The sequence below is a fragment of the Ascaphus truei genome, chromosome 10, assembly GCF_040206685.1.
Source record: "Ascaphus truei isolate aAscTru1 chromosome 10, aAscTru1.hap1, whole genome shotgun sequence".
In the NCBI taxonomy this organism is placed as follows: domain Eukaryota; kingdom Metazoa; phylum Chordata; class Amphibia; order Anura; family Ascaphidae; genus Ascaphus; species Ascaphus truei.
Window position 1 is genome coordinate 39,953,477 of NC_134492.1, and position 17,309 is coordinate 39,970,785.

General features: G+C 37.5%; 1 protein-coding gene across 10 annotated transcripts in view; it reads right to left on the reverse strand.

The window, feature by feature from the left end:
* The window catches only part of DNM3 (dynamin 3), a 292,881-nt gene that overhangs the window by 180,167 nt on the left and 95,405 nt on the right, over positions 1 to 17,309 (reverse strand). The window contains exon 17 of one of the 10 annotated variants that reach the window (XM_075616727.1): positions 9,929 to 10,749. The exons of the other annotated variants lie outside the window; for them this stretch is intronic. Coding sequence (XP_075472842.1) covers positions 10,699 to 10,749 — 51 coding nt within the window. The 3' untranslated portion in view covers positions 9,929 to 10,698. Of the gene's footprint in view, positions 1 to 9,928; positions 10,750 to 17,309 lie in introns of those variants that run through there. 10 annotated transcript variants of the gene reach the window in all.

A 17,309-nucleotide genomic window follows, 5' to 3' on the forward strand; every position in this document is an offset into this window, starting at 1 on the left:
TGTAGACAAATATTATATTATAATAAAATAGTTTAGAATTGACAATGTAAAAACATTTGGACAAGAATCCCAAATTCAAAAGCTCCCAAATACAAATCAGTGCTGGGATAATAGTTTATGTGCACCCTCCTTTTGCAATGGAAAGCTATATACTGTAGTGCTGTTCCTTTCCATGTACTAAACAGCCCCCACAACATCAACACCACTAACTCAAATACTAACTAAACAAAAATAGGCAATAATCCAAGACACACATATTTTAGAAAAATAGCAAAGAAAATTACAGTATCAGTAAGCCCAGATAATAATGTGATGTTTCAGCAGTCAGTACAAATAATATAGCCAGTTAGGAAGCAACAGTTAACCTTTCCCAGTCTTTGTCTAGATCAAGTATACTTTAGCAAACAGAGAAAATGTGCTCTCACATAACAAAAAAAATCTCTGCTTGTAGCTTACATACAAATGCCATTGTGCAACATAATACAGCAATATTAATTACACAGATCAATTTTGACTCGTCATCTGCGCTTTTTTTTTTTACTGTTACTAATTCACTAGTCTCCTTGGTCAGGGAAAAAGTTAATACACCATGAAACAGTATATACATTTCAGATTAAGCTGCCAAAAATTGTATCACACGAACACCAATCTAATTACAAAAACCTAAACATTATGTTTAAAAATATTACAGTGCAAAATATAGAATGTATACATATCCACTAAGCAAATCTGTGTCAAATTTGAGAAATTCAACATGCAAGCGTAATTTAATTGCATATGAGGAGTGTCCCATTCTAGCAGCAAAAGAGTTACTCTTTGGGCCTCCAACATATTGTTTCACAATCTGTACCAGACTCCAGAAATGAATGGGTTAAACAGCTGTGACTAACTGGGTACATGGCCAGCACATATGATCCTTCTTCCCCTTACGCTCTGACCTTGGATTTAAAACAAAACCTAAACTTTGCCCTTAAAATTGTAACGGGAAGTCAGCCTTCAGAAGAAAGAAGGCTTCCATATGTCTCCCTCCTGCTCCACATCTGTTAAGAGGGCTAAAGCGCTTCCTGTCTGGTGTTGGCCTCCTAGACCCTTCCAAACATGTTTATATAAAGAAAAGAGGACTTCAGGTAACTGTACTGTTATCAGAACTGCAGGCAGACCACACACAGCTTACAACTCTGAAGAAAACACATTTACTTGGGCAGGCTATAAATAAATAAATCATAGACTATATAAATAAATACTAATAATGAAATGCTTGTACAGTTCAACTGAACATTACACAGAATATGAAATGCGCTCAAAACTTCCCTGTATTTTGCATTCAGCTTAATACTTAAAAGTTTCCCTCATCAAGGTGCTAGCACATCAATATGACTGTTGCATGGTCCTCCCAAAATTCAAATGTAATTCTGCTTTTGGTCTACATGTATGTATGTATGTATGCATGCAAATCACTGTCACGGACAGAAAAAACGTGGGAAGAAATGGAAAATACATGGGAAGTAATCGGGATACACTGTGATTTGAATAAACTCTGTAGCCTAGGTGGTTTTTTTGTGGTTACAGCACAAAGGCAGTTTTGTGGATCCTAAAAGGATCCAAGCGTGAACTGCGGTCGCTAAAATGAAATTGCACTTTCCTGCAATTTCGGGGGAAAAAACACAACTTTACAAATTTGTAACCTAAATGTAGGAGAAGAAGAAAAAAAACACAATAAATCTTTATTAATTTAGTACCAAGGTTAGGAGAATTAGTAAAAATTATTGTCATAAACTCAAACCCCAATATGCCTTACAATAACACATTGTAAGTATCTAAAAAAGATAGTGGCTGTATCTGAGATCACTGAAACTGTATGATGTACTGCAACAATGATTTGTGTTAACCACATGTGTACGTCATTGGCCCTATATATTACATTTTATTTGCAAAAGCATAAAAAATGGCCTATACTGATAAGAAATATTAAACGGCATGTGTAAGGGTAAATTTTCAGATTGTCAACAATACTGTGATATTACTGTTACAGTCATCCATTATAGTGATCTGATTCCAAAATGATGCAATGCTATGAGTGCGCTTATTACTTTGAATGTTGTTTGAAGTATGCAAGTGTAAAAATTGCAATTCTATTTTTTCCTTTTTCCCTAAGGATGGTCATTTTACATTCTTGTGCTTCGAAAAGGAACATGTACAGTATTGCCCAAAGGTGGAACAATACAAACATCGGTTGACAAGAACTTGTGCATTCATGTACTCAAAGCAATCCACTGCTACTTAGTTGTCAGAAGCACATACACATATTTTTTTTGTTTTGCCATCTTGCATTTTAATATAAAACATTCTGCATTTGCTTTTATATTGATTTGGCAATCTTCTGGGCAATTTTTTTGTAATATAGTTTCTTGACTACACATGGTGCACTTGGTCTCCATTAAAATTTCTCGTTCTCTCACACCGCAGAATTTAAAACATTTAGAGGTTTGCATGGAAACATCTGTTTTACTTGGTCCGGCAATGTAAGTGTCATGGGCAAAAGCACTGTTAAGGCTGGATGTACTGCTAAATCTGTGTGTCAGAACAGTGGTTAAGCAGTTCTTATTGCTTCTGATCTACAGTATAATTATCTTTAGTGGGAACTTAAATAAGACAATAGCAGAGCAAGTAATTGAAGAAAAATATAGGAACAATAGAGTATTGCTTTATGTACAGATAAATCAAAAGATAAAAAAAAGCAGTAGAAGGTAGATGCTCTAATGCTATTCTATTTAAGGGGACGTGGTCACAATCAACAGTTTATATTATTCAAAGTTGCATATATTGTAATTATAATGTATTGTATGGTGAATAAAGTGTAATTATTCGCTTCACAGTTCAGTAATGATTGTAAGTTCATATTCTTTTTTTTTTGTATGTTCTCTTCTTGTGTCACTCACTGTCCCACTTGTCCCCAAAAAGATCAAACAACTACAAAATGAGATGCAGGCTCCTTCCTATCAGCTTGTGCCTATGGAACAGCACGATTGGCTGGAAGGAGTTGTCATGTGTCTGCCTGTCTACACTTGCTGTGCAGAACATCCTCTCACCTGTACAGCAGGCACAGACAGGCAGTCACATGACAACCCATCCTGAATGACAACCAGCCAATTGCAGCGCAGCTCTGGAAAACTATAGCAACCACATCATGAGTTACAGTACTACAGCAACAGCCTCAGCTGCAACTACAACAAATGATGGTTTAATTCTGTTGATTGATAAAGGATTTGTACGTAACATTTTTATTAGTCCTACCTCCTTTTCTATATGGTCTGGTGAGATCCAACCCAGTATAGGCTAAACATAATGAACCCGCCTCCACAATAAAAACACATTTTTTGGATGTTGTTGCACTGCTTTCTAAGATATTCTTATCCTAGCTATAATTCAACATTTACTAACCAGGGACACACCCCAAAGCAACATTTAGGGGTGGACCAACTGACTAAAAATAGTTAGGAGCTGGGTAATCATTATGTTATCACTCCAGGGGGCAAATGGCTCCTTACGGTGATATTACTCAATGCAAATGACATCACCAGAGTACCTTATTCCTACTTCAGAGATCAGAGAGGAACAGGATGAAAAGTGACCCGTAAAAGGTGGATACACTCTTGAAAACCCACTCCTCTGCACTTTATTTTTGTTTTCTTGTGTTTCACAGCCCTGTCAAGTTAGTTATTGTCGCACACATTCATTCTATAACTGTACTCACAGACATTAACAGGGTCTGATACACAGGGACTTTCATTGCCTCCAATTACATTTTTGATGAAGAAGGAAAATTGTGTCAGTCCATTATCCCTTTAATCACTATTATTATTTAACTTTGGCATAGAACTGTCTACATTGTTTTGTAAAGAACACAATGACCCTCAGCCTATCCTCTCAGTGAACGCCAGATGAGAAATGCTGAATAAATGAATGAAAGATTGAGTGACTGACAAAACTAAATAATAATAAGGAAATTAAGCATTTTTATTTTCTACATCAATTTCGAAATTAGAGTTGTGCTAATCCAACGCCAAGTATCCAGCTAAAAAACAGATGAAAATATATTATGCTCTTAATTTCGGATGGGGCTGTCTTCCCAGCAATGAAGAGGTTAACATATGGAGGCAATTTGAAGCAGGGAGAGGGCCTCCTTAATTGGGCCCATTCCAGTGGTGAGGGTTATGAGCAACAGCTAAAGGATAACAGAGCCTTTATTTTCATGGCTTGTTGGGGGCCCTGTGTTTGCAGAAAGGGTAACACCGCTACACACCAGATGGTCTCGCTTTCAAATTCCAACTGGAAAACTCACGACATGTTAGAAATGTCTTCCAGATAAATGCAGACATTTTATTTAAAAAAAAAAAAAAACCAGTACCGAGAATGTGGAGGAATAATCCTTGTGGCCTTTAGGAAGTAAGTAGGAATTTTCTCCTGCATCCAAATTGGCCAGTGTAATAGATTTTCAGTTTGTTAGAATTGCGCTTTTTAACACAATCACTCCTGAATTTAGTCAAGTTAATTGAGGAGCAAACAATGAGGTTTTCACATCAGGGCAAAGAAACGTTGCCTTTTCTTTTTAGTTTACTATTAGTACTCTTGGTTATATCAAATCTAAAGAACTTTGCTGATTCATTTTCTTATATTTTATGGAGAGGTTTTTGTAAGAGAAATGGTTTATCTGGCAGATTTTTTGATGCAGCTAGAAGGAAGTGAAAATGACGCACAAGGTTTCATACGTGCGATTATAATATGTATGTCACATAACTCATCACAATAAAAGCTGATGCACATGGGAAACATTAAGAGCAAAGTATCTAGATTCATATCATTATAAATTGGTCTTTATTAAATATGGTCGGAAGCTACTTCCCTGCACTGAAGAAATGTTAGTTCCATTCATTTGAACTCCTCTCAGCACAGATAAGCAGCCGTACAGTATATATTGAATAGGGGCATGCCCTTTGCATCAGAGTTGCTTTGATACATAGACTGTTACAGTCTAATAGAGCAGCAAAAGATTAAATATCATAAGCAGATACGAGTCACCTGGAACTAGAATGCATATAACACTACTAACCATGAATTATGCTTTATGGGACATATTTACTAATGAGTGGTAAACTGTAAAACACCTTACAGGCCATTTAAGTGAATGTCCCCTAATCCCATTGGGAAATTAGCAATACGCACTGGATGTCATAACGTTTTAATTTTTTTTGTTTCTAGGGAAGATCACGTTCATAACTCTCTAGGGGATGTAAACATTACTTAAACGGGAGAGGACTTCCTCTTCCATTCACAATGTGAGGGTAAGGGTCAAAAGAATGTGATCACTAAACAAGCGATCACAGGGATGTGATGCTGGAAGGTCCATGGCACTGAAAGGGTAAAAATACAAAGATATCCCTTTATATTGCTCCCCTGGTGAATTGATTTGTGATGCCATAACAACATTTAACTGAACCAGCAAAATTAAATGGTTGCATTGCAGATTCACACTAGGGACCATAGAGAAATCCTATGTTATGAATGAATTCATCACAAACCTCTTCTCCCAATTACCATTGATCAGATAATTATTAAAGCACGATGGGGCAGATTCATCACGCGTTGGAATGGGTAAACGCACCCGATCTTGACGTTAACTCCTATTGATTTGAACAGGCGTTAACACCGGATTAGTTGCGCCAACCCATACTGGCACTTGCTGAATCTGCTCTGTCGGATTGCATGTGAAAATAATAGCTCATAGAAAGCTGTAATAACCAGAAAAGCTGTTGTGAAAGTGTTCACTTCTCTGTTTTGGCCACAATTGTTCGGTATTATTCCTTTATAGCAATATAGATGTACAGTTAGCTGGAAATACAATTGTCATCAATATTAATGCCGGTTTTCTACTGGAAAATAGACAGTATTTAAGGGGGGGAGGGGGTCTGCTGGGAAAGATTTCATGGAAGACATACCTTCTGAAATGCAGAAAGTTTAGTGAATGAATAAGAAATGTTATAATCTATCATTAAAAAATGTATAGGCACCCTATACCTGTTTATAAACATAAAGCTTCAAACTGTTAAAATGGACACATACTGTACCACCAACGGGCTGTCCCAGAGGCTTTCCTAGTTTGTCAGCTGATAGGAACAGCTTGTGCATAATGTTGAATTTGGGGAATAAGAAACAAGAGGCACACATCCCACTCCTTCAGAATTCCTGCTAAAGTGAAAACGTAAAAAAATAATAATATATATATATACATATGTGCGCATTTATTTTTAAAGGCAGCAATCACTAAAATTGCATTTGATCTCTGCCCTCGGTCTTATGAAGGACTGTTCCTTAAGCAGTTCCTTAAGGAGTCAGGAGAGGCTATCTTAGATTTGTGACTCTTTGTATTTATGAGAATATTCTGTTCTATATGTATGTACAGCTTTATTTATATAGCGTTTTACAATACACGTGACATAATATTATAACACAATGAGAATATTCGCTTCAGTCAAAACAACAGGAAACGTAGTCCCTGCCCCGCAGAGCATACAATCTAAGTTGAGATCCTCACTGATACCCCTAGCTTCCACATTTCCTGAAACCTCACAAACCTGTCTTATTCCTCGCAACTTCTATGTATAATACTGGGCATTAAAAGAATGCAGCTTGATACTTTAGCCTATATTAACCCACCGTAAACTTCTGGATTAACTATGTATTATCCTATTTAGATGTTGTTCTCTATGATCACCATTATGCTCCTGGTATCTTTTATTTAGAGACTATGATGATTGCTACCTCTCTAAAAATTGTGAATTGGTACACTCTAACCAATTCCAAAGACCTGAAGGATACTTACCCGTTAAACACTTTTTATATCCTTAGATGACTTGGCTATAAACAGGTATATTTATGGAATTACTGGATAATTGAATTAGGTGTCACCTATTACTGTGAACGCTACTTATAGCTGCCACACCCATTGTCCTGGGTCCTGGGACCAGTCCTGCATTAGTTTTAATTTTTGTTTGTTGTGTATATGTTCATTTCGTTCACCTATTTTTTTATTTTATTACCTATTAAGGATTTAAGTTTTAACTCAATCATACATCTAGATCACGAGTGCAACATAGTTACATAGTTACATAGTAGATGAGGTTGAAAAAAGACGTACGTCCATCAAGTTCAACCTATGCTAAATTTAGACAACAGATACTTTATTCTATATCTATACTTACTTATTGATCCAGAGGAAGGCAAACAAAAAACCCCATTAAGGGGAAAAATTAATTCCTTCCTGACTCCAAGAATTGGCAATCGGATTAATCCCTGGATCAACATCCTTCCCATGTATACTTATTTGGTATATCCCTGTATACCTTTCCCATCTAAAAAGATGTCCAACCTTTTTTTGAACAAATCTATTGTATCTGCCATCACAGTTTCCATGGGTAATGAATTCCACATTTTAACTGCCCTTACTGTAAAGAACCCTTTCCTTTGTTGCTGGTGAAATTTCAGAGCTTGTTCTCCTTTGTTTCTAATTATCCTATTTCCTGCATGCACCTTGATCCACTACGACTAGTTCCACTAATTGCTGAGCAGGAGTTGTTCTTTGTACTATAAAGTGACATTTTAAAAATCAAACTTACTTTTAAAGCAGGAATCCCCCCACCTCCCCAAAACAGTTTTGTTTTTTTACACTTACATGAACCGGGGAAACCACAGTTCCTGATGAAAACGGATTTAAAATGAAAAAAATAAATAAATATATATATATATATATATATATATATATATATATATATATATATATATATATCAACCCCCTTATAGCGCTGTGCTAGAAATAATGTACAATTGTATGCATTGTACAATAAAGTATTTAAGATACCAATAATCGTGTTGTAAAGTATTCATAAACACGAAAATTGGGAGCCACGTTTTCATCGCGTTATAAGCGGATTCGCGTTGCAATGGATCGTGTTATAACGTGGTTGAGCTGTATATATATGTATATATATATATATATATATATATATATCATACGTTACCAGCGAAGGCAAGAAGGCAACAGCACTCAGTGGGTATCAGAAGATTATTTTTAGTATTGTATTGTATGTCTTTATTTATATAGCGCCGTTAATGTACACAGCGCTTCACAGCAGTAATACACGTGGTAATCCAATAAATAACAGATAATATAAATAACAGATCATGGGAATAAGTGCTTTAGACATTAAGGAAGAGGAGTCCCTGCTCTGAGGAGCTTACAGTCTAATTGGTAAGTAGGGAGAACGTACAGAGACAGTAGGAGGGAGTTCTGGTAAGTGCATCTGCAGGGGGCCAAGCTTTATGTATCATGTGTTCAGAATAGCCACAGTGCTATTCATATGCTTCTTTTAGCAAGTGTGTCTTAAGGTGGGTCTTAAAGGTGGATAGAGAGGGTGCTAGTCGGGTACTGAGGGGAAGGGCATTCCAGAGGTGAGGGGCAGTCAATGAAAAAGGTTTAAGGCGAGAGAGGGCTTTAGATACAAAGGGGGTAGAAAGAAGACATCCTTGAGAAGAACGCAAGAGTCTGGATGGTGCATAACGAGAAATTAGGGCTGAGATGTAAGGAGGGGCAGAAGAGTGTAAAGCTTTAAAAGTGAGGAGAAGAATGGAGTGTGAGATGCGTGATTTGATCGGAAGCCAGGAGAGGGATTTCATGAGGGGAAAAGATACTTGCACATTGAACCAACGTTTCAATGGGACCTTCCTCGGGGGGGGGGGGGGGTCCTTTCCGTTTGGGGACCGAAATGTTGGTTCAATGTGCAAGTATCTTTTATACTAAAAATAATCTTCTGATACCCACTGAGTGCTGTTGCCTTCTTACCTTCGCTGGTAACGTATGTTATTTATTCTTATGGTACCAGTTCATTACTGTATTACTACAGGAGTGCCGGACTGTGTGCGTGTGCGTGTGTATGTATATATATATATATATATATATATATATATATATATATATATATATATATATATATATATATATATATAATATATATATATAAAACACACAAAAAAGGAAGTTGCTCAACACCTAATATTAAAGGTTAAATCAAGCCCCCAGATTAATACTGACTATAGGGGTAAAATAAAATATAAACCCCAAATTAAATCAGTTAGAAAAGTTATAGAGCTTGTTGGTGCTAGGGGATAATAACAACTATATAGAACACACCAATGAAAAGGACAAAGATAACCCCCTTGTTAGCACTCTAAATTACACCTAAAGAAAATCTACTAATAAAGATTATATTGCAAGAACCAGATGCACTGCAGAGTCAGAAAAATGAACAAGATTTTATTGGAATAACAGCAAGACACACTAACTTAAAAACATGAATATACTAAAGACAGCCTAACAAAATATATGTATCAAAAATATATTGGATAAAAGGGGGACTGTTAATCTAGTAAATGAATTCTATTTTACCTCAAAAAAAAATATACACTGTAAAATATATATATATATATATATATATATATATATATATATATATATATATATATATATATATATATATATATATATATATATATAGTGTTCGACAAACCTATACATTTGCCGCCCCGGGTGAGTGGATTTAACATCGTGGCGAGCTCCTATTGGCCTAAGCAGCACACGTGTGGTACTAGGTGGCGAGTAGATTTTTTTGTTCGGCGAGTAGATTTTTTGGTGATTTGTCGACCACTATATATATATATATATATATATATATATATATATATATATATATATATATATATATATATATATAGTTAATGTAGTATGTCACTGATCTCTCTTTCCCAGGTGCAGCCCGTGTTACTAGTACTGCGTGCTTATTGTACATGAGGGCCTGAATTTTATAATCCATAACACTGTGATTTATAATCCATCAATTGCAGTGGGCGGAGAGGAACAAGAGAAATGAAGAAACTAGTGCATATTCTCATGTAAGATACATTGTTCCACACATAGTTAGTGGTACAGAAAGTTATATTGTAATGGCAGAGAACAAAATAATGTTGGTAACAAAAAGACAAAGAAAGGAGCTAAAAACAGTAGTGTAACAAGTGTATATACATTTCTTAGGTGAGTATTGCACTTACTGTACAAGACACAATAAAAAAAAAAGCATGCTCATCACAGGGGAGTCAGAAAGCACCCCCTACCATCGTTTACTTCGTCTGTAGCCTGTAGCCCGCCCATGTCATCGCAAGCAGAGAACACGGGTAGGGAGACTAGACAGTAAGTAGATCAGGGGGGAAAGAAGCCTCTTACTTAACTCCCCACAAGCCACTGCCTACGCATTTCGTGAAAGTGCTTCACTTCATCGGGGGAATGACTACCTCACTGATATACAAGAACAAACTATTATTATTATATACCAACTATAATTGTCTCTTAACAGACTAATTAAAAAATATGAGCAGGAAAAAGATTGGTTTAGACAGCTGGGTCCAGTTAAAGCACCATCAACTCACCAGTTAAGTAGAAAAAATAAAAAAAACTTTATTGAACTACATTAAAAAACAAAAAAACAAAGAATATGACAGGATCGGAGTTTAAGATTACCCTTCAAACAGCTCCGGCACTCGGGAGCTCCGTAGCTCAAGATTACAGGAGAACAGCACATTTTCTCAGGTGCCTCATACAGCAAAGGGGAAACGGCTTTTACGGAAGGAGAGTGACACTGTGTACTGGGATACAGAGGTAACATCATTAATTTTCTCTGGTATATATACCCCTACCAGCTCTCATTATAGGATCCAGTAACCGAAAACCCTGCCTGTTTATATCTTCCTACTCCAAGTGATCCAGCGCTCCATTTGCCTATCACGGTATTGCAACTGTTGTTCCAGACATATTACTTCATTGATACTATTGATGGGACTTTGTGAGGTTTCCTCACTTCCTACATGCTATTTTTTTGCAGCTGTTAGTAGCTTTGTTATACACATTAATTAAAAAATATAAATGTAATAATATAAATCGATTGAAAAATAAAATACTAATTTAGGGACCAATACAGGCATTAAAGCAGCAATGCCCTCCAAAAGCCTACAGAATATGTTTAGCTCATATAAAGTTAGTATCTGGCCATTTAAGCATGTTCTGCTTTTATTAATATTTTTTTTTAAAAATTAGTGTTAAATATCATGATTTTCTTCATTTCTAACGTCTGAGGTTTACGATAACGGTTACAGTAGACTGCACTGAACGCTGGGGAGAGCTCCGTTACACACACTTAATATTTCAGATGCTTATATCTCCTGAAAAGAGCATCAGCTTTAAAAAAATATAACAGAAGAGAAGTGAAAATGCAAAATATGTCGATCAGCACAGACTGCTACTTTATTACAAAATACATATTTAAAATGGAAAATTAGAAACAAGATAAATAAATATAAATTTATATAAATACTAAATAAAAGGGGTACTAATTGATAGGATCCCAGTAGAAAAACAAGAAAGAAGGAATATTAAGATAATGAGATTTCTGTATTGCTCTCTTAATCATTTTATGTTTGAATTGCTTATACTGTATTATTAAATATATCTTTTTTAATTTACAATTATGGTCAGTAAACACTGTAATGAAATGTGCCTCCAGCTAGCTATTCCGCTGGTGAACTGTACCTATTTCACGAAACACAGGGAGAAGCTTGTATGGAATTATGTCAGAGGCTCCCTACCGGCGCCAGGAAGAGTGTTCTCTGCTAGGTTTGGGGGGTAATGTGCGAGGACTTTGAGCTCCAGGTGAGCAAATGGGGAGGGGGAGGGATCATCTCAATCTCCTGCGATGAGCATGCTTTTTCTTTTTAACTTTGCCGTGTAAGTACAGTTACTCACCATTTCTGAGAAAACTTACATAAAATTGTGTAACATTAAGAAGCTGAAGAATGCCATATATGGGAATCAACAATGCAGGATAACAGACTTTCAAGTGTTTTTTTTTAATAGCAACAGACACTGTTTGGACATGTGGTTTCCTGGATGTTGGCTGTAGTCATTGGAACATCATATTGGTGAAGTTTATATATACATTTATCATTATATGATATATTTCCTTCTATAAAACATTTTTCAGACTATACATTGTTTTGTGGGGCTATCTTTATTTAATTTCATTCACTTTACATTTCCCCTTTTGAAGCGTGCGGTTTTGCTTTTGTATTTAGGAAACGTTACTTGGTAACTGTTTGATTGTGTAATGGATATCATACCATTTAATCTTCATTCATAGTGACTGACCTTGGGTTAACTAAATTTGGTTGTTTCGCTCCACCACTGGAAAGCCAAAAGCAGCACTACTGGGGACACTTTTTTTTTGAAGTGAAACTTCTTTAGTGGCACCTATTCTCATGGGGCAAAACTGTAGCGAAGGAGACGAAAATGAAACGGAAGTGACGTGACTCCCCCTCCCCCCCACCCACGCCTGCCGTTACCCCTAGACGTGCGCAGAGCTTCCGGTACTGTGGGTGTACCAAGATGGCGGAAGCCCTGCAAGTCCTCCGGCTGTGAGAGGAGGAGCCGCTGGTCAGCCTCTCTCCTCCCTCTTCTATACCTACGCTTCCCCTTCCCCGAGTCCCGCTGACTGAGCGCCGCCGGTGCCGGAGGAGGAGAGGAGCCCCAGGATCATGACGGCCGCTGCGCTGTCAGCATGTGCCACGCACAGACGTTATCGTGCGCTCCTGGCTCCTGCTCCGGTAACGCGGGAAGCGGGGGTTTGAGCGCGCCGCTTCCCACGCAGCACTGCCGGAGGGGGGGGCTCCTAATCACGGTATCAGCCTCTCACATACGGCGGGCCCGGTGCGGCCACATCTCCGTGGGGGGGAGGGGAGAGGAGGGGGAGGAGGGGAGAGGAGGGGAGAGATGGGGGGAGGGGAGAGACTTAGAAAGAGCCGCAGCTCCGCCTGGGGTGGGGGGGAGTCAGGAGAGAGGGGGCAGGACACAGAAAGAGAGACACACACATATACACATATACACACACACACACACACACACACACACACTGACTGACACACATACACACATACACACATACACACATACTGACTGACACACATACACACACACACACACACACAGACTGACACATACATACACACACACACACACTGACTGACACACATACATACACACACACTGACTGACACACATACACACACACTGACTCACACACATACACACACACTGACTCACACACATACACTGACACACACACACTGACATGCACGCACGCTGACACCCACGCACACTGACACACATACGCACGCACACTAACTGACACACATACGCACGCACACTGACTGACACACATACGCACACACACTGACTGACACACATACGCACACTGACCGACACAGAGAGACATTCACACAACACAGAGAGAGAGAGACATACACTGACACACACACACATTGACTGACACACACACACATTGACTAACACACACTGACACACACACACTGACTGACACACATGCACACACTGACTGACACACATGCACACAGTGACTGACACACATACACACAGTGACCGACACACACACAAACAAACACACATACATACTCTCTGACTGACACACATAGATACTCACTGACTGACACATAGATACTCACTGACTGACACACATACACACTGACTGACACATACACTGACTGACACGTGTGCCGAGCACGCGCGTTATAAGTCAATTTCTGTGACAAAAGTCAAAGAAGTTTCACTTACTATGCGCGTGCACAGCACACACAGCTTTTTTTTCTTCATTAGGTTTGAAGCAGGGGGTCTCCAGACCTGAACCGCATTGATTTCAAGTTAATACTTAGTACACAACAGATTTTTACACCGCTCACAAGTATTAAACAGTAACAATATTTAAATGCCCTATTGGTCAGAATGACAATGGGTGCAACCTATGTACTATATGATATCAATGTGCTCAGTATATATGACGATCTCATCCGTAAACACATATTCGGCCTCCCACCAGCCCCGGTACAAATTAGCATATGTGCCCATAGCTGTAACCTGGGTCTGGTGGTAGAACACTCCATCAAATATGAAATAGTTGTGTGTCAACACAAACTGCATCAAATAAATGATACATTTATTATGAGCCACATAGCCTCAATTCCTAGTTGATAAATAGAAGTCACAAGCTGTTAATCCACTTGAATGTATAATACTAGAATATAAAGATTCCACATCAAGTGTGACCATAGTGTGTTTTTATCAGCTGTTATTCCATTTAGTCTCAAAAGTGTATCCTTTGTATCTTGCACACACCCTGTACAACGGTAGTGCAATTACGAATGGCCGTAATATTTTATCTAAATATTTACTGCTGTTTCTGTGAGATTTTTATTGCCAGATTCTATTGGTCCACCTGGTGGTTGTTCTGTATTCTTATGGATTTTTGGTAGTAAGCAGAAAGTGGCTATCGTTCGTTGTTTAGTTTGCATAAATTCATACTCATTTTTACTGATGAGTTTCTGATCTAAACCATCTCTTAATAATATGTGTAAATCAGTCTTGAACCTGTTTGTAGGGTCACCTTCTATTGTAAAATTTATGTTCCCTAAAGTGACTATACAGTACATATCACTATTATTATAGATAATAATCTAATCACGGTATACATTTATGTCAACTATCTTTTATGTCTAACATCCTACGCAATTCTAATATGTCCTACTCGCTAAATCCAGCATCTCCATCTAATGTTAGATCATGAGATAAGAACTTTACATGCTTTTTAAGAAGAGGTAGATTCCAACTAATAGGTACCTCTGTTGATGTCTAATATTCACCCCTAAGTTTAATCAGGAGTTCATTATTTGATATGTTTTGTCTATGAATGGATTTTCCAACTTGTTGAGATTAAAATCTGAGGCATTTCATCAATAGTAATGTGTAAATATAGTTATGCAGAAGAATTTGTAAATATAAATAAATAAGAATAACCAATAATTATCAATTAAAATGTTTTTTAATATAATTTTATTGTATAGGAACTCACTGCGCATGCACCATAGCATAGACATATTTGCGCGCACAGTAGTAGAGAGTTTCCATGGTAACTACAGAGCAATTTATAGCCTGCAAAGGAGCTCTGATAGATTACTAGCTCCTGACGAAGTTCCGTAGAGGGTAGAAACGTGTAGGGCGTAGTGACGCGTGAGAGTAACTCGCTTGCCAAACAAAACCGAAGTTACATTGTAGCTAAGTATATCTATGTTATTCTCTCTATTAAGACATTCTGTTGCTAACTTTTGCGCACAAAACAGAGATTTAAAAAGAAGGGTAGTAAATTTAGGCAACGATGTTGGAGCTGTGCTGTCTAAACACAGCTTTTATATGGTAGTTTAGACATCTCCATGTTTTCAGTTATGTGGACATTGTATTGTTAATTATGGGCTAACTGACAATTTCCATCAGATAGAGTAAAATTAGGCAGTGATGTTAGAGCTGCGCTGTTTAGTAAACGGCTTTTATATGGCAGTTTAGATAATTCAGTGTTGTCCACATTAGACTTTCGTTGAGCATGTTCTGAGATACTTTATACATTACCATATATAACGAATGATATACAAGCTTGTTTTGGAGAATCAATCTGTAGCTGCTAATATCCTATTAGGAAATGTTCTAAAGGTTTTTTTCATATGAAGAATATATATGCAATACTGAGGATTGTTTGGTTTAATGTGTTTATAGTATACCTTAGTCACAATTAAGATTTTACCACAAGAAGGTCAAAACAGTGGATATTTATAGAACAAGTAAACTATAATGGTCTACATTAGGTGAATTATCACCGTGTCTTATTAAAGGCTATATGGAATTCACCATCTTCCCACAATAAAAGAGGTTTTTTCCTCTTGCAGCAAGTGTATATTAGAGCAAGTAGTGCCACGTGTTCATTTTTAACATTTATTTTTTATTCACTGATCACTTTTCACTTCATATTATCACATAAGCATTACAAGATATATAAAAATGAACTAGCCTGGAGTGCACCGTGGTAATGTACTTTCTGTAGAGGATTTGCGGATTCAATATTAGTTAATCGTCTAATTTGTAAACAAGTTCATACTGACCGTGAAAGCGGGTGCTGGTAAGTAGCTCTGGCTGGGGTAATTTGGGCTAACATAATAGCGTCTTAAATGTCCCGCGGGCCAATAGGGAGACGTAACATCATCCCTTGTGGATTTCTATTAGCCCACGTAACGCTGGACATTTAAACAGCTGAGAGATACCGGCACCCCCTACAGAGGTATCTCAGGGAGCACGGGGTCCCCGAAGTTGAAATCATCTCCTGTGACCTCCTGCTTCAAATCTTTTTTTTTAAACAAGTGTCCACAGGAGTGCTGCTTTAAGGAGGAAATGCAACAAGATGAAGCAATTTGCTCCAAAGCACAGAGCAAAAATATTTAACTACATCAATTTGCAACAGTGACAAATGTGCATTATGTGAAGCTTATTACAGGCAGTCCTCGTTTTACAACGCTTCGCTTTACAACGAATGGCTTATCCAACGCTGTGCAATGCATACCTATGTTCATTTTTACAACGCTAAAATGGCTTATCCAACGCTCTTACGACGCTTTGCAACGTTGTGTATGTGTGTATATATAAACACATTCACATAAACAACGTTGCAAAGCGTCGTAAGAGCGTATATATATATATAATATTACACACCATACGATACCGGTTGCAACACGACATCAAGGGACAGCACGCAGGTAAGTAAATCAAAAATGTTCTATATTTGATAGAAGACACAAAAACCGACGTTTCGGTCCCCCAGTGGGACCTTTCTCAAGGTGGTGCGTCGGTTTTTGTGTCTTCTATCAAATATAGAACATTTTTGATTTACTTACCTGGGTGCTGTCCCTTGATGTCGTGTTGCAACCGGTATCGTATGGTCTGTTATTGCTTTATGGGATAAGCACCAAAACTTATTTACTTGCATATGGTGTGCCGGCTGTGCATTGGATTCTATATAATATTACACTATATAATATTATATTATACTATATAATATATTATTTATTATGTTATATTATATATATAATACAGTATATACACTATATAATGTATGTGTGTGCTGCATATCTTATTGCCTACATAAAATATTTGGTGTATTTTAGTGTTAAAAATGCCTTCAGGAACGGAACCTTTAATTTAAACAGTGTTCCTATGGGAAAACGTGTTTCGCTTTACAACGCCATTTTGAGTAACGCATTGTGTC